Source organism: Saimiri boliviensis, chromosome 9 (assembly GCF_048565385.1).
Source record: "Saimiri boliviensis isolate mSaiBol1 chromosome 9, mSaiBol1.pri, whole genome shotgun sequence".
Taxonomy (NCBI): domain Eukaryota; kingdom Metazoa; phylum Chordata; class Mammalia; order Primates; family Cebidae; genus Saimiri; species Saimiri boliviensis.
In genome coordinates this window covers 20566745-20593503 of record NC_133457.1, presented here as the reverse complement: position 1 = coordinate 20593503, position 26759 = coordinate 20566745, and the positions used below count along the sequence as shown (strand labels likewise).

Here is a 26759-nt window from a genome sequence, read left to right as displayed (position 1 = left end):
CTAACAGACTGAAATTAGGGAGATGAAAACTAGAGAAATGGCTTACCTTGCCTCTGCTTCTCCAAGGAAAGCAGCTGAATGGATAGGCATATGTGGAACCAGTCAAAATCAGGAGACAGAATTGGAATGAGGCACCATAGACAACCACGTGTATCACTAAAGCTGGAAAGGAGAACTGGCTACACATTTTTTTCTTTTTAAAGAAATAACTGGTGTATGTAGATTTTTCTTCCTCAGGGTGGAATGTATATCTGTTTTACATTGACATCACAGACCACCATTCCTGGGAGAAATAAGGATGACAAAAATAATAGCCTCATTTTATAAAACTTCATAAATTAAAATAGGTCTTGTTGTCTTGGGCCACTGGAAGTACACTGCTTTCCATAAAGGGTAGGTGGTCCCCATGCCCCCGCCTATATAAACAGCTCAAATAAGTTTGCAGCCGTTTTTATAAAACTCTTATTAACTAAATCTGCAGTGGTTTACGTTAAGCCCAAACTAAGCTGTTTTTTGTCCATGGAGGACTGAAATAGAATGTTTGTTTCCACTTTAGAGGATTTTACTTTTTCATTATTTTCTTCCCTAAATAGACTCTCTTAGCCATGCAAGTGGTCTCAGCCCACTTCTTAGGTATTATCGTTATTATAGTCCTCTTTCCTAACATGGGTCAACTTGGAAAAGAGAATGCTTTAGGAATGGCATTGATTTGTTTTTTTTTTTGTTGTTGTTTTTGTTTTTGTTTTTGTTTTTTGAGAGGCCAACTTGAATTCATGTATCTTTCCATCTATTTAAGTCTCAAATAAGTGGACTGAAACAAATTTTAGTTTAATAGTCATCTTTACTTTAGGACCTGGTCATATTAGAAAGCCCATACCAGTATGTAGCATGCACTCCACTACCATGCCCCTCTTCTGTGCCAGTCCTACAAGGCAGCAGACCTAGTGGTGGAAACAGAGACGAGGTGCTTCAAAAATGTTTTTACAGATAATCTGATAGCACATGGAAGGATTCTATGGCCACTTGTTTTTCTTTCACTGCAGACCCGTAGCCCACATCTGTGAAGAATCAGATGGCATGCCCCGAGTGCAGCCGCTGCCATCGTGTATGTTAAATCCTGCGCCCTCTGCCTTGTTTTTCTAACTAGCTGGAATATGCTGGCTAAGCATCAGGGCGTGTTCATTACATCCTCTCTGGGCTCAGAGTCATGGACACTTTTCAAGTAAAGAAGTGACACACATCTTGCCCAGGTCGCATTTCTGTGACATCCGGCATGCCTACAAAAACACTTTCAGGAGGAAAAGGAAAAGAATGACAAAGGCAACTGTGAACCACATTACTGTCCTCATCCTGGCTGTTGAATAACATCCTGAGAAATGGGAGCTGGGTGGATGATTTACACCTTTAAATTACAAATCAAAACTAAAAAAAAAAATCTGGGGCCATTCTACAAGAGGAAGGACCTTTGACTTAAAAGCACAATTTCCCCAAGGATGATCAACTTAGTTAAAACTTTGGTGGGTTCAGTGACATTGGGATATATTTTCTTAGGTCTTGGTAGGTGCCAGAGGCTGAGAGTTAATATTGCAAAACGGTCATGGACTGGGGAAGGATTTTTTCCAAAATGAAAATTTATTTTTGTTTGTGTTGTTTAAAAGGGTACATGTTAACTGTAAATAATATTAACAATAAACCTTTTACAAAGTATAAGGAAAACAAAGGGAGACTTTTAGTACCTACAAAATATACTTTCAAATAAGAATACTGATACTGCATATCCTCTCTCCCTCAGTGATATAGGGCGGAGCTGCTGATTCTTTCCAAGTATAAGGTCCAATACTGGTGATGGGGACACAGAGGAGAGAAAGACATAGTCCCTGCCCTAGAGGAGCTCACAATTGGGGATGAAGACGATGTAAAAACAGAAATTGGATTTGAATTTGTTACTTGCTGTTAGTGAATTTTGAACTGGACCAGGAAGGAAGGAACTAACTTCATGTGGGGGAGTTTTAGAAGAGCATTATAAGTTTGGCTTGTAAGATGATAGGGTTATGTCAGGGGAAGAGGAGGAAGGTAACCATGGGAAGTCATCACATTCAGTGGCAATCAGCCAGGAAAAGGTCTTGAGTCTTCTAGAAATTGTGAAGGACTTCAAGTGCTTGGAGCATAGGATGAATAATGTAGGGGAGGGAGAGAGATGAAGCTGGACAGTGGGCTAGGTCAGATTATGAAAACTCCTTATTGATTAGCAGATAGTTCCTGTTTTCTACCTTCTCTTGGCTGATTCTAGGAACAATATTTTATTTCCCTTCATAGGACAGATAAGTAAATGTAATCCTATGTACCCTAGAGTTCCTAAGAAACTAAAGAGCTGGTGAAAGGACAAACAATCCCAAAATACTTGTAAATTTAGAGTTTTAAGTGATGGTTACAAAGGTTACATGTTGCAAAAATTTTTAACAATGTCTTGTAATTATCAACTGTAATTTGGGCCAACTGACCAAATCCACAGAGGACCTGCAGTTCCCTGTGAGTTGGACAGCTTCGCAAGTCCCATGACATGGCTGCACATAGACGGGGTGTCTGCATGATCAGGATCAAACCCTGGAAGTGGGCAGTCTGGTCCCCAGAGATTTTATCTTCCTCCTTCCAGAGGAGGACCATCTGACTTTATTACACTGGTGTCTTTTTAAATACAGACATGGTCACATTGCGTGCTATTTGGGGAAAAATAAGTTGAAATTGGAAAAATTTGACAGTAGACCGTGTAGTTTTCTGCCCTTCTAAAAATTCAAACTAGAGACATCATTTATTGTCTTAAATAGCATAACATAAAGTTAAGCCACCTCTCATATCCTCTGATTTCTATTTTAAATCCTAAGTCAATTTCATTAAAACATCTTTTTGAGGAAGATATACAAACTCCCACACTTAACTAAATCTTAGCCATAACTGTTTTATAATTACAAAATTATACCTTTCTTTTTTTCTCAAGGGTGGGGTTTGCTTTAGCATTCTGTGCCAAATGTACAGATTTGAACTAAATCCAACTTACCCTTTATTTTTAGCATGCTGCAAAATTTGAGGTTTATATAAAACAAAGAATACATCTGTCTTCATCAGCTGTTTCTTAAGTATTACTGGGATTTATTTTTAAAAATTGTTTTGCCCAGACAGCTTTGTTTTCCTAAGCATGATTTATTACTCTCCCATGAGCCCACAAAAACTATGTGTTCCTGAATCAAAAATAAAGAATGAAAACGTATTTCCTTTACAATTGACTAAGTAATAATTTAAAATATATAAATGCGTTCAAATTCTAATAGAGGATTTTTAAATCAATGGGTAGAAAAATATATTCAATTACCCCAAGCTCATATACAGAAAAATTGAAACATGATCAAAAGATAAAAGAAAGAATTGAAGAAAGTGACTTTTTTGTAATGCTATTCTAAAAATCACCTATAAGTTGAAGAATTATCTAAGAGAGATATCAATAAGGTTTTTATTTATTCATTTTCTGCTTTGTTCCACAAAAAAATTATTTCAGGCAGCTTGCCTCTTGATGTTCTGTTAAAATATTATTGACTCTTAGCTTTTGAATATGATTAACATTTAATGTCTACTTTCTTAGCAAGCATTTTAAATGTATTTTATGATAATATTTTAAGGCTGCAAGAGCATAGTCTTGTCTGGGTGGCAAATGTTTAAAAGATAGGGAGAGAGATCCAAGATGGCTGATCACTAGCAGCTCGGGATTGTAGCTCCCAGTGAAAGCACAAAGAACGAAAGGACGCCACATCTTCACATGAATTCTTGTTGCTCACACACCAGGAGATTCCCAGCGGAGGAGCCCCACGGGTCACCAGCGCGACTCTTGTGATCGGTGAGGCGGTTTTGCTGACGCCTCGGAGCATCGGTTCTTGGTGCAGAGTCAGAAACGCACCATCAATCTTAACGCCGCTGATTTAGTTGGCGCAGTGGGTTGCTCAGATTTCAGCGCTGAGAATCAATAAGTTGGACATCTACTCAGAAACCCAATTACAAAGACGGTAAATACAAAGACCAGAGATGGATAAATTTATAACAAAGGGAAGAAAACAGCCAAAAAAGGCTGAGAATACCCAAGATCAGAACACCTCTCCCTCAGCGGGGGATCATAGTTCCTCATCAGCAACAGAACAAGGCTTGATGGAGAACGAGTGTGTTCCAATTACAGAAGCAGGCTTCAAAATGTGGATAATGAGAAACTTCTGTGAATGAAAAGAACTCGTTTTAACCCAATCCAAAGAAACTAAGAACTTTGAAAAAAGATTTGACGAAATGTTAGCAAGAATACACAATTGAGAGAGGAATATAAGTGAATTGATGGAGCTGAAAAACACAATACGAGAACTTCGTGAAGTATGCACAAGTTTTAACAGCCGAATTGATCAAGCAGAAGAAAGGATATCAGAGGTCGAAGACCAACTCAATGAAATAAAACAAGAAGACAAGATTAGAGAAAAAAGGATACAAAGGAACGAGCAAAGTCTCCAAGAAATATGGGACTATGTGAAAAGACCTAATCTACGCTTGATAGGTGTACCTGAATGTGACGAAGAGAATGAATCCAAGCTGGAAAATACGCTTCAGGACATTATTCAGGAAAATTTTCCCAACCTAGTAAGGCAGGATAATATTCAACTCCAGGTAATACAGAGAACACCACAGAGATATTCCTCAAGAAGAGCAACTCCAAGGCACATAATCGTCAGATTCACCAGGGTTGAAATGAAGGAGAAAATACTAAGGGTAGCCAGAGAGAAAGGTCAGGTTACCCACAAAGGGAAGCCTATCAGACTTATAGCAGATCTCTCAGCAGAAACCCTACAAGCCAGAAGAGACTGGGGACCAATATTCAACATCCTTAAAGAAAAGAACTTTCAACCAAGAATTTCACATCCAGCCAAACTAAGCTTCACAAGTGAAAGAAAAATAAGGTTTTTTGTGAAGAAGCAAGCACTCAGAGATTTCATCACCACCAGGCCTGCTTTACAAGAGATTCTGAAAGAACCACCACACATAGAAAGGAACAAACAGTATCAGCCTTTCTAAAAAAATACCAAAAAGAGCATCAATATAATGAAGAATTTACATCAACTAATGGGCAAAATAGCCAGCTAATATTAAATGGCAGTATCAAACTCACATATATTATTATTAATTCTAAATTTAAATTGACTAAATCCCCCAATCCAAAGATAGACAGGCAATTTGAATAAAAAACTAAAACCCACCAGTATGCTGCATCCAGACCCATCTCACATTCAAGGATACACAAAGACTCAAAACAAGGGATGGAGAAGGATTTACCAACCAAACAGAGAGCTAAAATAAATAAATAAAAAGCAGAAGTTACAATTAAGCAACAAAGATCAAAAGAAGCAAAGAAGGACATTATATAATGATAAAAGGATCAATGCAACAACAAGAGGAGCTAAAGATCCTAAATATATACGCACCCAATACAGGAATACCCAGACATACAAGACTTATAAAGAGACTTAGACTCCCACATAATAATAGTGGGAGACTTCAACATTAATATTAGACAGATCAATGAGACAGAAAATTAACAACGATATCCAGGACTTGAACTCAGATCTGGAACAAGTAAATGTAATTAACATTTATAGAACTCTCCACTTTAAATATACAAAATATACACTCTTATCAGTACCACATCATATCAACTTAGAAGTTTAAACGAAATGTTGGTTGGCTCCTTGTTTGTTATTCTCTTCCCTCATTTTCTTTTATATCTCCATTATTAAGGATAATTATAGGCATACCCATATTTAGATTGCATTCTAGCCCGAGCAATAAAGCAATACCCCCATCCTCTCTCCCTCTTCCTCTTTCTCTTTCTTTCTCTTCTTTATCCTTTTTCTAAAAAAAAAAAAAAAAAAAAAAAAAAAAAAAAAAAAAAATCAAATTACTAATACCTTAGCTTGTCCTTATGGCCCAGATACAAAACAGATTTGATTGTAGAAGATTCCACATATTCTAATCATAACATCTCTATAGGTAAGATGTGGTTACGGCAGCAATTAGAAAAACAGAAGAACAAAAATCCACCTAAACCTAACCTCATCAATTGAGAAGCTGTTTATATTGCTTCATTTCATCTTATTTCTTCTAGAGGCTTCTCTGTCTAAAAATAATAATAATAATAATAAGCTAGGCACAAAAAGACAAATATTGCATGTTCTCATTCATATGTGGGAGCTAAAAATTTGATCTCATGGAGGTATAGACTAGAATGGTGGTTACAGAGACCGGGAAGGGTAGGAGGAAGGGGAGATGAAGAGAGGTTAGGTAATGGGTATGAAAAAAAAAAAAGAAAGAAAGAAAAAAGAAAAGATAAAATTTATTAATTGTAAAATTATCTTGGAATTTAAAGTATCTTGGAATTACCAGATAGTAATTTTGACCTTTACTGGCTTCCCTACTTCAGTAACAGCAACTTTTTTGCAGAATTGAAAGACTGTAATATTTTTACTTCAGAAATAGGAAAAGATTGAGGAATAATTACAAAGAGAAAATGATATTGCTATCTAGATATTTAAAATAATGAACTAAAATTGGGCTCAGGTCACGAAGAAAATATTAAGTTGTATAATGTTTTGATGTAATCATGCAACTGCTTTTAAAGGAGAAATTGGCTTTCTTGGTGAAATGTTGAGCATATTTCACTTCTAGGTAAACATTTTTGCAGTTACCAAAACACTGGCTCACATTTGCTTACACTGAGTTGGTTTTGGGGTCTTGGACATTTCGAGAACCTCCCAACCATGATCAATTCTCAAGATAAATTAACTGGGAAAAATTAAAAGGTACATTACTTCAAAAATGGCTTGTTTTCATTTTTGTGATAATTCAAACATTTCTGCATTCACATTTAAGATCTTTGATACTCAAGTAATAATAACTAATGTTGATTTAACATGTCTGCATGCCAGGTATTTTTTAACTCACTTTTTTCCAACTCACTGAATTCTCACAACCTCTGATGGTCAATATTACATATCAATTTGACTGGATTGAGGGATGCCTAGGTATCTGGTGAAGTATTGTTTTTGGGTGTGTTACTCTGGCACATCTGTTAAGTGACGTGAAAGGCAGCTAGTTTTGAGTGGGGCCCAGACCAAGAGAAGTCTCTACAACAGGTCAAAGCTACTGTACAAGCTGCTCTACCTCTTGGACCATATGACCCAGCAGATCTAATGGTGCTTGAGGTATCAGTGGCAGATAGGGATGCTGTCTGGAGCCTTTGGCAGGTCCTCTCAAGTGAATCATAGTAGAGGCCTTCAGGATTCTAGAGCAAGGTCCTACTATCTTCTGCAGATAACTCCTTTTGAGAGACAGCTTTGGCCTGCTATTGGGTCTTAGTAGAAACTGAATATTTGACTACGGGTCACCAAGTTTCTATGTGACCTGAACTGCCTATCATGAACTGGGTGCTTTCTGACCCAACAAGATGTAAAATTGGGCATGCACTGCAGCGTTCCATCATCAAACAGAAGTGGTATATACATGATCAGGCTTTGAGTAAGTCCTGAAAACACAAGTAAGTTACATGAAGGTACTCCTGCTACCCTGCCTTCTGTCTCCTCATCTCTATGTATGGCCTCATGGGGAGTTTCCTGTCATCAGTTGACAGAGGAAGAGACTAGGGCATGGTTTACAGATGGTTTTGCATGATATGCAGCATCAACAAAAAGTAAACAGTTGCAGCACTATAGAACCTCTCTCTGGGACATCCCTGAAGGACAGTGGTAAAGGAAAATCTTCCCAGTGGGGAGAACTTCAAGCAATGCACATGGCTGTGCACTTTGTTTAGAAGGAGATGTGGCCAGACATGCAGTTATATACTGATACATGGGTTGTAGCTAATGGTTTGGCTGGATGCTCAGGAACTTGGAAGGAATATGATTAGTGAATTGGTGACAAAGAACAATAGACAAGCAGAGAGCCAAATCATGAATAAAGTCCTATCCACAATTGCCACAAAGAGAATAAAATACCTAGGAATATGGTTAATAAGGGAAGTGAAGGATCTCTTCAAGGAGAACTACAAAACTCTGCACAAGGAAATCAGAGAAAACACAAACAAATGAAAAAACATTCCATGCTCATGGATAGGAAGAATCAATATCATGAAAATGACCACACCACCCAAAGTAATTTATAGATTCAATGCTGTTCCCACTAAACTACCATTGACATTCTTCACAAAATTAGAAAAAACTTTTAAAAATTCATATGGAACCAAAACAGAGCCCATATAGCCAAGACCAGCCTAAGCAAAAAGAATAAAGCTAGAGGAATCACGCTCTCCAACTTTAAATTGTACTGCAAGACTACAGTAACCAAGACAGCATGGCACTGTTACAAAAACAGACACATAGACCAATGGAAAAAAATAGAGATCTCAGAAATAAGACCACACATCTACAACTATCTGATCTTCAACAAACCTGACAAAAACAAGAAATGGGAAAAGGATTCCCTATTTAATAAATGATGCCAGGAGAAATGGCTAGCCATATGCAGAAAACTGAAACTGGGCCCTTTCCTTACACTTTATACAAAAATTAACTCAAGATGGATTAAAGACTTAAATGTAAGACCCAAAATGATTAAAACCCTAGAAGAAAATCTAGGCAATATCATTCAGGACATAGTCATGGGCAAAGAGTTCATGATGAAAATGTCAAAAGCAATTGCAACAAAAGCAAAAATTAACAAATGGGATCTAATTGAAGAACACAGCAAAAGAAACTATCAGATAATCTACAGAATGGGAGAAGATTTTTGCAATCTATCCATCTGACAAAGACGTAATATCCAGAATCTACAAGTAACTTAAATTTACAAGAAAAAAAATAACCCCATTAAAAAGTGGGGTCATCAAAGAATATGAACAGCCACTTCTAAAAGAAGACATACATGTAGTCAAGAAACATATGAAAAAAAGCACAACTTCACTAATCATTAGAGAAATGCAAGTCAAAATCACAATGAGATACCATCTCACACCACTCAGAATGGTGATTATTAAAAAGTCAAGAAATAACAGATGCTGGCAAGACTGTGAAGCTATAGGAATGCTTTTACACTATGCAAGACTGTGAACTGGGAATGTAAATTAGTTCACCCATTGCAGAAGACTGCATGGAGATTCCTTAAAGACCTGGAGGCTGAAATACCATCTGACCCAGCAATCCCATTACTGGGTGTTTACACAAAGGAATATAAAGCATTCTGTTGTAAAGATACATGCACGTATATGTTCATTGCAGCACTATTCACAATAGCAAAGACATGAAATCAACTCAAATGCCCATCGATGACAGACTGGATAAAGAAAATGTGGTACATATACACCATGGAATACTATGCAGCCATAAAAAGGAATGAAATCATGTCTTTGCAGGGACATGGATGGAGCTGGAAGCCATTATTCTCTTTCCCCAGCCACTCCTGTCATTGCCCAATGGGCTCATGAACACAGCAGCCATGGTGTCAGAGCAGGAGGGCTCAACAACATGGACTTCCACTCACCAAGGCTGACCTGGCTACTGCCATCTCTGACTGCCCAATCTGGCAGCAGCAGACCAACACTGAGCCCTCTATATGGCACTATTCCTTGAGGTGATCAGCTAGCTCTCTGTGTCAGGTTGATTACATCGGACCACTTCCAGCATGGAACAAGCAGGGTTTGTTCTTACTGGAATACTCCTACTCAGGACATGGATTTCCCTTTCCTACATGCAATGCTTCTGCCAAGACTACCATCCATGGACTTGCAGAACTGCCTTGTCGACTGCCATGGTATTACACATAGCATTGCTTTTGACCAATGAACTCACTCCACAGACAGAAATGTAGCAATGCATTCATGATCATGGCATTCACTGGTCTTACCATGTTCCCCTTGATCCTGAAGCAACTGGCTTGACAGAACAACAGAATGGATTTTTGAATAGTTTACAATGCCAACCAGGTGACAATACTTTGCAGGGCTGGGGAAAAGTTCTTCAGAAGGCTGTATATGCTCTGAATCAGCATCCAGTATATGATACTGTTTCTCCCATAGGTAGGATTCACAGGTCCAGGAATCAAGGGTGGAAGTAGAAGTGACACCACTCACCATTACCCCCAGCGACCCACTAGCAACATTTTTGCTCTATATTCCCAAGAAATTATGTACTGCTGGTCAAGAGACCTTAGTTCCAGAGTGAGGTATACTGCCCTTAAGACAGTAGGTTCTCACGAAAGCTTGTGGTTTAAGTGTGTGTCACCTTCCCACCTTTGCTTCTGCTTTCACCATGTGATCTGCCTACTTCTGCTTTGCCTTCTGCCATGAGTAAAAGTTCCCTGAGTCTTCCCATAGAAGCAGATGCCAGAACTATGCTTCCTATACAGCCTGCAGAACCATGAACCAATTAAACCTCTTTTCTTATACATTACCCAGTCTCAGGTATTCTTTATAGCAATGCAAGAATGGACTAATACATGACCCCTCTGTGAAACAGATACTATGATTAATCCCTTTTAATGATCTAAGCCTTGCAGGGTTAAATAACTCACCCAAGGTCCATGTGTGGTTAGTTACAGTGCCAGATTCAAACTTAGGATAAGGCTTCTGAACCCACTTTATAAAAACCATACTACTGCACTTGCCTGCTCAGACAAACAAGGCACAACTATGAAGGCTTTAATGGTAATACTACCTTTTCATTCCTCAAAGGTAAAAATTGCCATGTTAATGTTTATCCAAAGAAAATATTTCACATATATTGACATTTTGAACAGTTGACACTCTAGTCCCTTACCCACCAATTCTATTTGCAGTAAGAAAGCCTCTTGAAACTCAAATGCCTGATCACATTTCTGGGATGGAGAAACCTAATCCATCACTCAAACAGACCAGCTGAATCCAACAGAAAGGCAGTGCTAGCAGGACTTTAGTAGCTGTGTCTCAGTTTTGGTTCTGGATTTTCTGAAGTTGCTCTAAACCCACCAGCCAATGAGAGTACTTGAGATTTTACTTTAAAGCTTAATATCTCAAGCTCTGAACAAACAACAAAACAGGAGATAACAAAAGTCTTCCAATAGAGTAGGACAAATAATCATATACCTGCAGTAGATAGAAATTTACCTCCTCCAGAGTAATTATCACTGGTTAAAAATGGCTAAACCTGATACTGGTTTCTCTGCAAGGGAAGTATGTAGAAGTAGGAAGAGGGATGGGGTAGGAATGGGCTCACGGATGCTGCCAATGTTATTGATAATCTCTTGTTACATTACATTTACTTATATACGTTCTTTCATATATAGCATATATTCCATAATGTCAAAGAAAAATAGAATCACTGAACATTTGCCATGTGCCAGATAGTATACCTGGCGTAGAAAACAATAATTTTTCTGATAAAGCATTGAGGCTGTACTAAGTAACATATTTTTAAAATTCATTGATATTTCTGGCATCATCAGATCATATTTAAAATAATGCTAATAATGTTCTCACTCGTAAGTGGGAGTTGAACAATAAGAACACATGGACACAGGGAGGGGAACATCACACACAGGGGCCTGTTGGACGGTTGGGGGGTTAGGGGAGGGATAGCATTGGGAGAAATACCTAATGTAGATGAATGGCTCATGGGTGCAGCAAACCACCATGGCACATGTTGACCTGTGCAACAAATATTCACTTTCTGTACATGTACCCCAGAACTTAAAATATAATTTAAAAAAAGAAGTTGAAAAAAAATGCTAATAACAATGGATCGATACCATTGTTTTATCACTCTATGCCAGATACTTTACAATTATTTTTTCATTGTTCCTCATAACGTCACTAAGCAGTTATGTCAGCTATGAATTTGGTAATAGCGTATCCAAAGAGCTGATTCAAAAAGAAAAATATTTATTATCTCCTATTACAAAAAGCCTGGGAAACATGGTGGGTCCCAGGTTTGTTCAGAAGTTCCACAACATCATCAAGAACCCTTGATGATAAGCCTCTTTCCATTCTGTCTCCACTATCATCAGTATATTTGAACTGGCCTCATAAACATACCCCTCACACATGCAAAGATAACTACCCAGATCCAGGTAGTGCATATAGATATAACAATGTCTGGCTAAGGAACAGAGATGTGTTCTTCCATCTCTTTTTATCTTGGGGGAAAACATTTTTCAGTAGTCTACTACTCCAGAAAACTTCACATCAGGTCTGGTTGCCCAAAATTAAATCAAATACCCATGTTCTAGTTTAAAAGAAACCTGAGAAATAGAATAGCTGTCATTTTCACTTTATAGCAGGCTGGGAGTTCTACCAATAAGAAAGAAGGGGATACAGTGAGACGAGTATTGATAGGCAATCAAAAGTATCTGCCACTGAACTGTTAGCTCCAATCTACAGATGAGGCTTTGGCTCAAAGTGGTTAAATAAGATGCTGTGACTATTAAATGGTGCATTTAGACCTAAAGACTGTGATGTGCCTTATGGAGAAAATACATGCATGGGATAAGTTTTGTTCTGGCATAAATTACACTACTGTTGGCCATGGGTTCAAATTTAATGAATTAACAGTATATATTAAATGTCTTTAAATAGAAACACATATAAAAGAGTGTTATATATGAATCAGTTGACAAAAATGTGACCAGAGGCTTACAGGAAACGAATCCTGAATTTTCCCTAGAAGCAATACTTCACTATTGTCTAATTCAGGGTTGTAATTTTATGAAACATAGCTACTTGTTATTCCCAAATAAAAAGAATCAACATAATATATATACAGTCGTCCCTTAATATCTGAGGAGAATTGGTTCCAGAACCCCTGTGGATACCAAAAATCCAAGGATACTTAAGTCCTTTATATAAAATGGCATAGGACTAACATACAAACTATGCACATCCTCCTGTATGCTTTAAATCATCTCTAGATAACTTATAATACCCAATACAATGTAAATGCTATATAATTCTATTTTTTTCCAAATATTTTTGACCTGCAGTTGGTTGAATCTGTGGATGCAGACCTCTTCAATGTAGAGGGTCAACTGTATCTGTACAGGCGGGTATATAGAGTGATATATCATTATATTCACCTGCAATGTGAGTCTGTTGAATAGAGTCCTCTGAGCTGAATTTTCTACTGGCCCACAATCTCCAGAGGAGGGTGGTCAACTGTCATGAATTGCCCATGATTAGGGAGTTTCCCAGGACAAGACTTGCAGCGCTAAACTGGGAAAATCTTGGGGCAAACAAAGAATTATTCCCCCGATACCAGAGTTTCTCATACCCAAAGAACCACTGGGGTAGGAGGAGAGCTCAGTATAAACCCTTCAACTCTTGATCTGAAGCTAGTAATGCCTTATTGTTAGGAAAGAGACTCTCAAGGAATAAATACACCCCCAGGCAGTTAAGCACCACTGGTCACACTCAGGCTTTTGAAGCCTCCTAAGAAAAGCCTGGGGTCACTCTGGCAAAGTTTCACTGAGTGAATATTCACAAAATCACATTTGCTTTACATTTCTAATGGTCCTTGCAAGTATACCTTTGATGTGTGTAGAGATTTCAAGGAGTTGGACTATGAAGAAAGATAGTTTTTAAATCAAAGAGAATAAAATACAAATGCTCAGGAAATGCAATATTCTCATTCAGGCAACCAAATATATTATTTTCTTTTATGTTTGTAAAGTGATAAAAGACAGAGGAAAGAAAAATGTGGATTATAGGGCAAATCCACATTTCCTATATCAGCAAATTCTCAAATTTTTCAGAGATTTAGGACTCTACATAGACCAGTGATTCTCAACTTTGGCTGCACATTTGAATCATCCAAGGCGTTTAAAAACTCCTATGCCTGAGCTCCACCCATTTCAATAAAATTGAATAGGAATTGGGAAGCAGGAGAGATTTATTTGGCATGAGAATTGTTTTAACAGCTTTTCAGGTGATTCTAACATGCAGCCAGTGCTGAGAACCACTGACAAGAAGAACAGCATTGAGAAAGAGTCTCAGGAAACTTCTGTGTTCAGCAGGGAAGGATGAATGCTATAATAAGTTGGCAATGCCTACCACAGGTAGAGTACAGAAAGGAGGGCTGCAGTCTACAAGGCTTCCCTAAACGGTTTTCATCAGCCTTAGTGATGTGGAAACATTCAAGCTCTGGAATCAGATGAATCTTGATTTAATATTGGCTTTTCCACTTATGACTATACCTGTGCAATTTTAGTGAAGTTATTGTCCCTCCTGACATCAGTATCCTCATCTAGATACTCAATTTGCAAGGTCATTGTGAAGATTAAGTGAAAAAGCACATGTCAAGTACCAGACACACAGTGAATACTTAGTGAATGGAAAGTATTATCATTATTATCAGACCCCCACATTTTCATGTTTGGCCATTTTCTGAGTTGTATTCTGTTATCCTGACAGATAACAGAGTAGCTTTATGGAATTTTAGTAGTATTAAAAAACAAAATAACTGATAAAAAGTGAACAATATGGCCAATGCAATTTTGCAAACATATAATCTAGTTCAGGGGTTAACAAATTGCTGCCTGTGGGCCAAATTCAGCCACACCTACTCATTTACTTATTGCTTTTAGCTCTTTTCCCACAACAAGAGACATCTGACCCACCAAGCTGAAAATATTAACTGTCCATTTCTTTAGAGAAAATGTTTATTTGATCCCTGATCCTAGTTCATCAATACTCAGCATGGTCCATGGACACAAAGACCCTTTCAGGGGATCTGTAAGGTCAAAGCTATTTTTATAATAGTACTAAGGCATCATTTACCATTTTTCCTATGTTGAGATTTGCATTAATAGAACGAAGCAATGGTGGTAAAACTGCAAGTGCCTAAGCACAAACCAAGACAGTGGCACCAAACTACTCATACTCATATTCTTTCCCACCACACACTTGCAGGACAAGAAAAAAAGCCAGTTTCACCTAAGTCAGTGTTTCTCCGCCTTGGCAATATTGACATTTTGAACCAAACAACTCTAGATTGTGGGGGCTGTCTTGTGCATTGTGCAGTGTTTGGCCTCTACCCACCAGATACAACTAGCCCTCCCTCCCATTCTCCTAGTCATGACAAAAATGTCTCCAGACATTCTCCAAATTCCCTCTGGGGAGGAAAATAATCACTCCTCTTCCTTTCTTTTCCCCACTCCCTCCCACTAGGAACCACTAAATTAACCTGACAAAGCAGTAGAAATTATTAATTTTATTAGAACTCAATCCTGAGTACCCATCTTGTTAAGTTTCCCTCCCGCTAAATGGGAAGGATACACTGGCTTGGCACTTATGCTGCTAATTGAAATACAGAAATTCAGTGGTTATCTTAAAAAAACAAAACAAAACAAAACAAAAGAAACAAAAAAAACTCTTGTGTTATTTGCCTATGTGCCAACCTACCATTTTATTTATTTATTTTTTGGCCCTTTTATTGCCACATTTTTTTCAGTTGTGTGTGTGTGTGTGTGTGTGTGTGTGTGTGTGTGTTGAACAGTTTTTACTTGAAACAACAACTAATGAACAATATATGATTCTTCGTTTGGGGCTATTTGGTAGACTTATCCAGAAAAAGAATAAAAGAATGAAGTGGGCTTTTCACTTCAAGCAAAACTACTGATACTAGTATTTGTTGCCAGTGGTACAATTTGAGCTTGCAAATGAAAACTGGAGTTTTCGAAAATCTGTATCTGCCAGTGTCAGCCTGAAAGTTTCTCAATACTTAAAAGACTTTTCTGATGAGATCAGTGGTGAAAATAGTGAATTTTTGTCTGAGCTGAATGTGTTTTATACTATGTAATGAAATGCATCAACCTTTGGAAGATATGCCTAACTCAGTAAACCAGTATTTTTCCACGTTACCAGTGCTTAATATTTTAAAGTCATGCATAGGTAAAAGATTTATTCAAAGTGCAAGACAGACTAGTGGATTTTAATGTAATAGTATACAAAGTTAATTAATGACACATATCGCTACTAACCTTGGAGAAACTACTACTTGTTGAGTTCCGGTATAGTATCCAAGAAGAATATTCGCAATTATCAAGGCTATTTTGAAAATAGTCCTCTTTTTTCTAACTTCACATTTTTATGAGACCAGATTTAACAGATCAAATACAGAAACATATGAGAGTCTAGATGTCATCTATTAAGCAGTTACTAAATAAATTTGCAAAAATATAGAGGAATACCAGTTTTCTCACTAAATTTTTTGTTTTGGAAAATGTGATTTTTCAATGAAAATATACATTTTAAAAATTGTCGATTTTAACTTCCAGTATAGCCAATATCAATAGATATAAACCAGATAACAAAAACTCTGGGATCTTTGATAATTTTTAAGACTGTAAAGGGGTCCTAAAACCAAAAGATTTTAAAATTGCTGATCAATTTTGTATTTACAGAGTATTTATAATATTTCTATAACTAAGTAAAAATAATTAAGAAAAAAGAACACATAACTCTGATGATGAATGAGATATAAGAAAAAGGAGTGGAAAAATATGTGTATGGGTCGGTTTAGTTTTTTGATGAGAGGAGCTGGCCATATAGCAAGTGAGGGTATAGATTTAGAAATAGGGACGGCATATGTGGCCTTGAGCAAGTTAGTCTTCTATCTGTGCTTCAGTTTCCTCCTTGTAAAAGTGGCAATGATTGTAGTACTTACGTTATAGTATTATTTGGAGGATTATGTGAGTAAATACCTAAAGAGAATATAGAATATGCTTGGTGCTTAGAGCAAGTACCATCTCTGGGTCAGCTATTTTTGTTTAATAATAAACAATGAATTTATGTCAGCAGGGATAAGGTCAGACCCACAATTAAGTCTCACGGGTACTGACCCTATCCCCTCAATGGGAAGACTGAAAGCAGGAAAATCCAGTCACTAGCCCCCAGAGACAAAATATCATGAAGCTGAGAAAGAAATCAGAATCTCCAACCCCCTTCCTGCCCTAATATCACACTTTCTAATCCAAAGTCACATCTGTTACCCCTGTGAGGTACATGGATGTGCTCCAAGGTTTCAGAACAAATGATGTGAAGTTGGCTTGGTTTCATACGTTACTTCCAGAGCAGTTATAATTTTTCTTGTTTCTGCACAGTGATTAATTTTCCTTTCAGCTCAGTTTGGCTGCCAGAAAATCATTCAGAATTATGTTGATTTCAGCAAATACCCACACAGTGACCTTCACCTTTTAAAAGGCATATGCTTTAAAGAAGGGGGCTTGCAAATTTTTGTAGTGAGAAGGATTCTTAATGAAATCCTAGGGACATTCATTGCATAAGCAAATGGAATGTTTGTGAAATGGCTTTTAAAAATACAAATGAAAAATCTACTTCTGAAAGTAAGGAAGTTACCTAAAATTTTAAATCACATCTTAGTAGGAAAAACAATATATAAAATTCAGTTCCTGTATCTTCCTACCACCCTATATCAAGCAGGATAAATTTTATGGTAATTATTTTCTAAGGTTATTGAAAATGCTGAGTTTAGAGTCTAAAACCTTGCCAAATTCAAACGTCACCTTCTCTCTGAGATGTGACCTAAATACACTATTTGCCATTGGATCCCCCTTCTGTTTCATTTTCCTTTGAGGCACATTTCTCCATCTAACACACTATATATTTTACATAGATATTTTGTTTATTGTCTGTCTCCCTCATTATTGCGGCAGGCATTTTTGTGCTTTTTCTTCAGTGATATGTTCCTAACTTCTAGAACAGAGCTTGACATATGGTAGGGACCCCCTACATCCAGCGTTTACCTTTAAATCAGGAATAGAAAATGTCCCTTGATGCATCGCATATCATGAATTCACACATGGAGCCTTTGAATTAATAAATGAGTCAATGTTGCAAAAAACTGTTGGATCCAAGAGCATTCCTGGCAATTGCCTGAGCCAAAATATGAAACAGGGGCTCCAGGAACTTATTCCAGGAGTCTTTATTTTTCATTCATCTAACATTATTTTTTGATGAATAGATGTCTTTAGCTTCAACTAGCTGTCTAGCTCATGAAAGCACAAGCCTCTGTCTCACATACCCATACAGGGTGCTGTGCCCTAGTGGGGTTTAAAAAAATAAATAAAGGATTGATGGCAGAACTACCCCATTTCCCCCAAGAGATGTGTTCCACTGCATTTGTACATGGAATATTTGAAAATCAAGTATGAAAAATGAGGGAACGTCACTACTTAAATTTGTTCTGTATTAAATATTTCTTGCAAAGCACAGAATTCCTTTGTAACAACATACTTTATTTATAAGGTCATATTTTGACATACAAGGTTTTTTAAAATCAGTAAACAGAGATACACACACTGGGTGTGGAATCCCCAGGCTCAAGTTTGTGCCTGGTTGATGACTGATAAATGAAAAATGGCTCCTTTAGAAGACTCGACTGGCACATGTAACCACTAGGAAATTATACATAACAGGTCGAGGGATTGTGTGTTTCTTAAAAGCAAGGACATCCTTTAATTCACCTTTGTTATCTAGAGTCTAATAAAAGCATATTATAGCCATGCCATACCTCTTTGGTGATTAAATAAAAGTATGAGTAAGCAAATAATCAAATGCAATTAAGTACTAAAAAGATTTTTGGCTGGACACAGTGGTTCATGCCTATAATCCTAGCACTTTGAGAGGCCAAGGAAGGAGAATTACTTGAGCCGAGGAATTCAGTATCAGACTGGGCAACACAGTGAGACCCTGTCTCTACAAAAAATTTTTTTAAAAGTAGCCGAGTGTCATGGCACACGCCTGTGGTGCACCTACACAGGGGACTAAGGCAGCAGGATTCCCTGAGCCCAGGAGATCAAGGCTGCCATGAGCCGTGATCACACCTCTGCACTCCTGCCTGGTCAACAGAGTGTGACTATCTCAATAGATACTAAAAGAAAAGAAAATTTTAAGATTTTTGAAGAGTCTATAATGCAGTAAAAATTTACACAGAAGGTGTAACCAAAAACAGCCGCATGGAAGAATTGCATCTTGAAGTAAATTAAGGCTTCAAATGCTAGAACAAAGGGTAAGTAAGAATTCCTAACTAGGAGAGTAATATAGATCCGGGCACCAATCAGTTAGAAGGATTGTGAGCAGCAACCTTCAATATATATTTATATTTGTACGTATGTTCCAGTACACTAACAAGGAAAAATTTTAGACATACGCAAAAATAAGATTTCAAAAGAGAAGTTAAAGATGAAATAAGCCAATTTTAAATTATTTATTCATGGTATATTATTATTATTTCTACTGGGCACAAATCTACATTTCAAATAACCTTTTCAATAATTTTGAATTTTTTGGCTAACTTCCAGTTATGTCAGATTAGATCACATTGCCTGAAAATATGGCTAATGAGGAGTTTTAATAGACGTAAGAGATGTATTAGCTTTTCTTATTTGCTTATGCCTACATTATTCACATTGTTCTTAATCTTCCGTTCTTTGAAGGAACTTGAATGACTTGTGAAAGATAGTTGGTTACAGCTAGACAATATAATCTACTCAATCAGCCAAGCATATAAAAACCATAATACACTGAAAGATGCTTAAAGTTAACAAGTCATTGAGAAAACCTGCAGCAAGGAAGTCAGCCTTGCACACTAGTGGAATATGCAGGCATCATCACCCAATAGACAGATGGGTTGTATGTGCCAGGGTCAAGGCTCATTTTGAGACCGTGGACCATACCTGCCCCATGCAGGTGGAGTTAGCAGTTCACATAGTTGCGAAAAGTGCATGTGTGGGGTTCAATCACTTATGATGATTGAGAGGTTTTGACCTGGAAAGATAGGTTAATGAGAATGTTTGCTTATTAGTCTATCCTGGAAATCAGGAATAAATCAAAAACCCCAAAGAAGCAGATTCAGAGGAACTATGAATGAAACTGATTATTCAACTTGAGCTAGCTTCCTTAGTCAACTCCATATAGAATTACCATCTGCTGCTCATGGGACTCTGTCTTTTTCTTTTCACTTTCTTTCTTTTTTTTTTTTTTTTTTTCTGAGACCAAGTCTCCCCGTCACCCAGGCTGGAGTGCAGAGGCACGATCTTGGCACACAGCACCCTATGTTTCCTGGGTTCAAGAGATTCTCATGCCTCAGCCTCCCAAGTAGCTGGGATTATAGGTGTGTGCTACTATGCCAAGCTAATTTTTTTTTTTTATTTTTAGTTGAAATGGGTTTTCACCATGTTACCCAGGCTGGTGGCAAACTAGTTCCAAGCCATCTACCCGCCTCAGCCTGCCAAAGTGCTGGGATTACAGGTATGACCCACCATGGCTGACTGATTTTCTTTTAAAATATAAACATATTTTCTTCATTGTTCTTGGCAGGAGAGAGCCAGGAGCTGCCTGACATACCTGGTGAGTCAGCTGGCCAACATGGAGCATTCATTTCACCATATTCTCCTGCTGGAGATTAAAAGCATCACCGACACCTTCTCGTCAATCTTGGGCCCTCAGAGCAGAGACATCTTCCGGATGAGCAACAGCTTCACTGCCATTGCTAAACTCCTTACCCGACAACTGGAAAATGCCAAAGCTGGAAGTAACAGGTGAGCAAGAGCTTCTGTGTACCTCAGGGAGCTGCTGTGCACCTGTGGAGGTGGAACACAGACAGCTAAGCCTTTCTAACTTCCAAAAGAAGCTAAAACCTGTATCTCAACAGAGAGTAATATCTGTATAAATCATGGCACTTGCTAGAATCTTTCTTCTAAATATGTGAAAAACAGAATGTAACAAAACAATAGATTTAAAAGGTTCACAATATATAGTAAAGGAATAAGAATATAGTAAAAATAATATTTTATAGCACTCATTTATTTACTCAACAAGCATTTAACAATTTAAGTTGTCATACTGAATAATTTAACATAGCTTACTATGTACCAGGAAGCTAGACATACATAGAGAGATAACAACATGTACCTTGCACTCAAGAAGCTCACTGACTAGTGTAAGAGATAAATATTTAAGTGCATAATGGGAAAATGGCAGAATGGTTAAAAGGTTATGCTTATCAAGATGGGCTCAAGGGGCATGGAGAATACTGTGATGGAGTATCTACTTCTGCATCAAAGGAAGAGAGGTAGGAAGCTGATATCAGAAGTTTTCCTCAAGAGGTGATATTTTGAACCAAGTAGTGAAAGATAACCAGATTGCACCAGGGTGTCTTTTGGGCAGCATTTTGAAAAAGCACTTTCTGGAAGCAGAAGTCATTTTGTATGACTAGGGTTATGTTACGAGGAAAATAACATTAGGAGATGCTGATGAAATGGTAGGCAGGGACCAGAGGATGGTAGGCTCAACAGAGTGGACTAAGGAGTTCAATTTTTCCCTCAAAGCAGTGATGAGTGATTGTAAAGCTTTGTACACAGCAGGGGATGTCTGCACTGGGGCCGGGGTGAGCTTCCTGAAATCTGGACTGATTATACCCCGCCATGTACAAAGGCAGGGTATAATGGCAGATGAGCCAGATCAAATGAAGGAAGAGCAGAAGTGTGCATAGGTGTTGGCCATGAGGATATTATTGACGACTGAGGTGAGGAAGCTGCCATTGGGGTGGCTGGCAGAAAACAGAATGATGGGGGTTACAGAGAGAGTGAACACAATGCACAAACTGGCCTTTTCAAGAAGCTTGTCTTTGGAAAAAAAATATACAAGGCCACGCAGGGTTGAGGGCGGGGTTTTATTTATTTTGCTATGTTTTGAATAGAGAGAAACTGAAAAGCTTTATGACCTTTAGAAGTTACAAAAGCCTTTTAAGTATGTAATTTCATTTGATCCTCATGACCCTTCTACATGGCAGGTGTCACTTAATCCTACTTTACAGAAGAAGAAACAGAGGCTGAGATACTGGTTAAATATCTTCCCAATGTAACACAATGACAAAGTAAAAGAGGAGGGACTCAACCCCATCATAGACAATGGAAGGTGCTCAGTTATGGAGGAAAATGGGCCCCATTTGCAACTTTTGCCAAATTCCGTGGGTTTTTTGGAATAACAAATGATGCATGCCATTTCAGTGTGAGACAAGAATTCCACAAGAAGCCATCTTGATAAAGAAGTGAGCATTTAGTCATTTGGGTCCACTTTATGTTCAGCATGGTGTAGAGCCTGGAGGTCCTAAGAGATATAAGATACCCTAAAGAGTCACAGTCAGAGGATGTGATGTGCTAGAAGTGCACACAATGGGCTATGGAGAAAAAGGGATGCACTGACCAGCAGCCAGGGAATTGAATATTTCACAGAGAAGGTAAAATTTAAGTTTATTTCCTATTTATTATCTTCTATGTGCCAGGCATTTCTCTAGACACTAGGTCAAGTTGCACAGAAAGAATGAAAATTCCCCAGATAAGAGTAGAAAGGACACCACAAATGGAAAAAAAACTAGCACATACAACAATACATATAGTATGTGCTCAGACTAAGGAAAGATAATTTGTTCAGTAGGGTAGGAGAGTAAGTTGAAAAGTTAGGTCAGAGGCAGATTATCAGAGGCCTTACATGCTGTGTTAGAAGCAAGGGTTTGTTCTGTAAGCAACAAGGAGGCTTAGAAAGACTTTAATATAGAGAATGACCACAGCTCTTAGCACAGGAATTAACAGATAGTAAGCACTCAAATATTTTCACCAAATAAATAGGCAAATCAGGAGTAACTAATATCATGAAGCACTGAATTAATTTGGCTGGAGAAGCCAGCTGGCAAAAGACAAAGTTAGAGGTATAGACAAAATGATGAGAGCCTAAGAAGTTAAGGCAGATCATTAAAGTAGAGAACACAAAATTAAGAGGAACTGATCACCTATAGGAGGTGGAGTAAGAAGAGGGGAGTGGATGAACACCCATAGATATCTAGCTTGAGTGACTGCATAGAAATGGAGATGATGCTGATAACCAAGAAAGGAGGTTGCAGGTGGAGAGCCAACTGGGAAGGACTCTCAGCCCCTACACACAGAGAATATAATCTGACCAACAGTGTCACCAGAGTCAATAACTATTCACAGAAGTAGAGTCATCGTAAATATTTTTTTCTTTCAACACAATGGGTTTGATTGAGCCTATAAAAATGTGTTGTCACCTGGTTTGATACATAGATGCCTATTACAAGAGTTTCTCAACCCTGGCATTATTGATATTTGGGCTAGATAATTTTCAGTTGTGAGGCTGCCATGTGCATTATAGAATATTTACCAGCAATGCAGGCCTCTACCCACTAGATAATAGTAACAGCGCCCCCTCTCAGTTGCAACAACCAAAAATGCCTCCAGGTTTTGCTAAATGTCCCTAAGGTAACAAAAACCTCCCCCACTTGAGAATCACTACTATATACATACACCATTCAAAAACAGCATTTTCATAGACCCATGAGTTAACTAACAATGACCTAAACACATGGCAGCGTCCAGGACAGTCAAGGCCAGCATCATGAAAAAGATTTGCCATTTATATGTAGCCACAAAGTTGCTGTTGGCCAATTTTAATGATGCAGTTTCAGAAATTTGGTTTACAGTTTCTGCAGCTGGTATTTGAGGGAGCCATTCTATGCTGTATGCACAGCTGAACTGTGTCTTCTCCCAGCCATGGCTGACATGTGCCATGAGTGAAAGTTTGAGCCCATGTCCTGGCCAGTGCTCACCTATTCTCTATTGTCCTATGGACACAAGGTTTCAAGAGGCCAGTTGACATTTCTGAGATTATATATGTGAAAAGTTTTATATAAAGAGAAAGGAAAGGTGTTGCCTTAGGCATCTTAACAGGAAAATCCATTTTTAATAAGTAGGCCTGTATTAGTCCATTTTCATACTGCTATAAAGAACTGCCTGAGGCTCGGTAATTTATTTAAAAAAAGAAAAAAAAAAAAAAGAGGTTTAGTTAACTCACAGTTTGGCATGGCTACAAGACCTGAGGAAGCTTACAATCATGGAAGAAAGCAAAAGGGAAGCAAGACAACTTCACAAGGCAGCCAGAAGTGCCAAGTGAAGCAGGAAGAGCCCCTTATAAAGCCATCAGATCTCATAAGAACTCACTTGCTGTCACAAGAACAGCATGGGGGAAACTGCCCCCATGATTCATTTATTTCTACCTGGTCTCTCCCTTGACATGTGGGGATTATGGGGATTATAATTTAAGATGATATTTGGATGGAGACACGAAGTCTAACCATATTGATGCCTCATTCAATTAGCAATAAAAAATTTCCCCATGAAAAAACAATTTAGGAGTTATGTAGATAAAAAGGAAAAATAAGGTTGCACTACGAAAATATGAGTCTGCATGTATGAGAATGCATTTAAAATATATTTTATTTACTATTTTTCTGAGGCGAGAGGGCAGATTAGGAAACAGCAAAATTAAATGTAAAGCAATGAAAAGGTCACCACTCACCTCATACCACTACTGCCATCATCACCCACCTTAGCTTCTCTCAATTGAAAATACTTCTCTCAGTTCAACCCTCACTGTCAATCCTTTTCCAGTCGATTGCAATTATTCAGTGGGAATCTCTAAACCCTGGTGTGGACAGCCAGCCTTTTGTCTGAATGGCTCATACTGTCTGGGATGGTTGCTAAGGCTTCTCTCCCAACATCTTTTCTTTGAATAGCCTTCACTGTGGCTATTCAAAGCTAAATGACTATTTAGCTTCAGTTAATCTCTGCCCCCAAAGCAGAAAGGTCTACACTTTTGTCTAAAGCATACAGCAAAGTCTGATCCTTACAATTGAAAGGGAAATGAATAAGTAAAGCGAGCTTGAAAGAAAATTAAAGTTGATAAAATTCAAAACAGATGTCATCAAATTTAGAAATCTGACACATAGCCCAGCAGGTCAGATTTTAGACTTCAGGCCAAAACTACAAGATTATCAAAAGAAAAACAATTAGCATCCTAGAGAGCATAAAAAACTGAAGCACACAAGAGCCTTTCTTGTGCCAAATGACTGAATAAATTGGGTAAGTTTTGTGGGAAGCATCAGGTGAGCCCACTTGCACTTTTCCTGCTCCTGTTTTAGAAAGAACGTCTATATCTAAATAATAAACCAGCAGAGAATAAATAACAGGACAGTCAAACAAAGCATTTATGTTTTTGAAATTAATTCTGCAGAAGCAAAAGGGTACAAGAGCTATTATCAATTGAAAAGGAGAAGGTGTCAGGTTGGAGAAGAGAGCTATACCTTTCAAAACCGTGAAAGCCCTATCTAGCCCTAAACATCAAGCCATTTGTCTGCCAGAGCCCAGTTGAAGCTGGGGAGGGAGAGGGTGAACTCCGTGCACCTCTGTAACTGGCTGAGCAGAGCAGTGGTGTAATCATTACCCAGAACATGCTTTTGCCAAATCTATTTGGCGCCAAGGAGGCTGCTATAATCAGGCGCCATCAGAATAGGGGCAATTTGTCACAGGTGGTCTTAGTAAGAGGTTAGGCTCAGGCCTCAATTGGGGATGGAAACTTTGAGGGATGGAAATTATGGAAAGAAAGCAGCAGTGGGAGATAAATAGGAGAAATGAAAAAAAGATAGTGAGAGAGGATGATGATGGCAAAGAGCAGAAGGGGAGACCTGAGGACACAGGAGAAAGGGTCCTGACACAGGCCTGGGGTGGAGGAGAGAGGAGGAAGGTTACAGTTCCCTCAAATACTAGCCTGCAAACTTCAGCTAAAGCCATGAAAGTTATGGGGGAAAAAAGAAGTTGTTTGTGTAAGAAAAGCTTAAGACAAAGCATGTGATTAAAGGTTCCCCGACCCTTTGGTTTAGTTATATGAATGTTGTGGGTTTTTAAAATTATTTTGGTGGTAGTGGTGGTAGTGATTATGAGATTTTATGTTTGCTCTTCGCTTTAAGAATCAGGCCTGAAAACAGAAAGGGATAATGAAAGCTAAATTATAGTCAAAACTGACTGAACAGGTGTGAATCTGACTTTGATATAAGTGAAGAGATGACACAAATGAGGGAAGGAAATAAAACAATAGCACGTGTGGGAGAATGAAGAGAAAACAGGATAAGGCAACCATATTCACAGAAAAATGACTTCAGGTAATTTGTCTTCCTTGGATTGGCTCCAAGGAAGAATTCTGTTTGTATCCCACATTTCAGGCAATGAATATCAAAGAAACGGATACAGCAAAGAGAAACATTTGATGTATTGTGTGGCCCTAATGTATACTCAAGCAACACAGCCTGTAAAGAACCTTTTCAACTACGAGGCCCTTTGCAACCTGTCATTCCAGAGTTCCCATCTTGATATCCTGGGAGTCACATCAGAACCTAACTGTACGAAATAACAATAATGCACATACTTAGACATCATTTCCCCGAGACATTGCCCAAGAGCTTGAGAGTAATAGCTCTTCACTGAGTCCACAACACAAATTGCAGAGAACAGGGGGCGAAGTTCTCTGCAACTCTGAGAACTTGTAAAATATTCTGCTTATGTAAGACTGTTAAGCTTTAAACCTAGCTCTTAGCACATGGTAGATTCTCTGCTGGGGACTTTCAGCTCTGATACATTGTTTAATCCTCACAACAAAACATCTTTTCATATGCATCAGGATAATAGATACTTCATATTAGAGCATAATGGAATAAACCTTGCAGATGGGCAAGAACAAAGTAAAATTCTTGCTATGAGTCCATGGTAATTCCTGGAGAGTCAATAATACAAATGGC

At 38.1% G+C, this 26759-nt stretch overlaps 1 protein-coding gene and 1 long non-coding RNA gene across 8 annotated transcripts in view; one reads left to right on the top strand and one right to left on the bottom strand.

Annotated features, from left to right (window-relative positions):
- Positions 1 to 26759, top strand: part of VEPH1 (ventricular zone expressed PH domain containing 1) — a 208390-nt gene that overhangs the window by 80534 nt on the left and 101097 nt on the right. For all 7 annotated transcript variants that reach the window (XM_074405550.1, XM_010335739.3, XM_010335740.3 and 4 more), the window contains one exon: positions 20435 to 20655. In XM_074405550.1, coding sequence (XP_074261651.1) covers positions 20435 to 20655 — 221 coding nt within the window. The remainder of the gene's footprint in view (positions 1 to 20434; positions 20656 to 26759) is intronic.
- Positions 5943 to 26759, bottom strand: part of LOC141585598 (uncharacterized) — a 173420-nt gene continuing 152603 nt past the window's right edge. The window contains exon 4 of the long non-coding RNA XR_012519151.1: positions 5943 to 20697. This is a non-coding gene — a long non-coding RNA (uncharacterized LOC141585598). The remainder of the gene's footprint in view (positions 20698 to 26759) is intronic.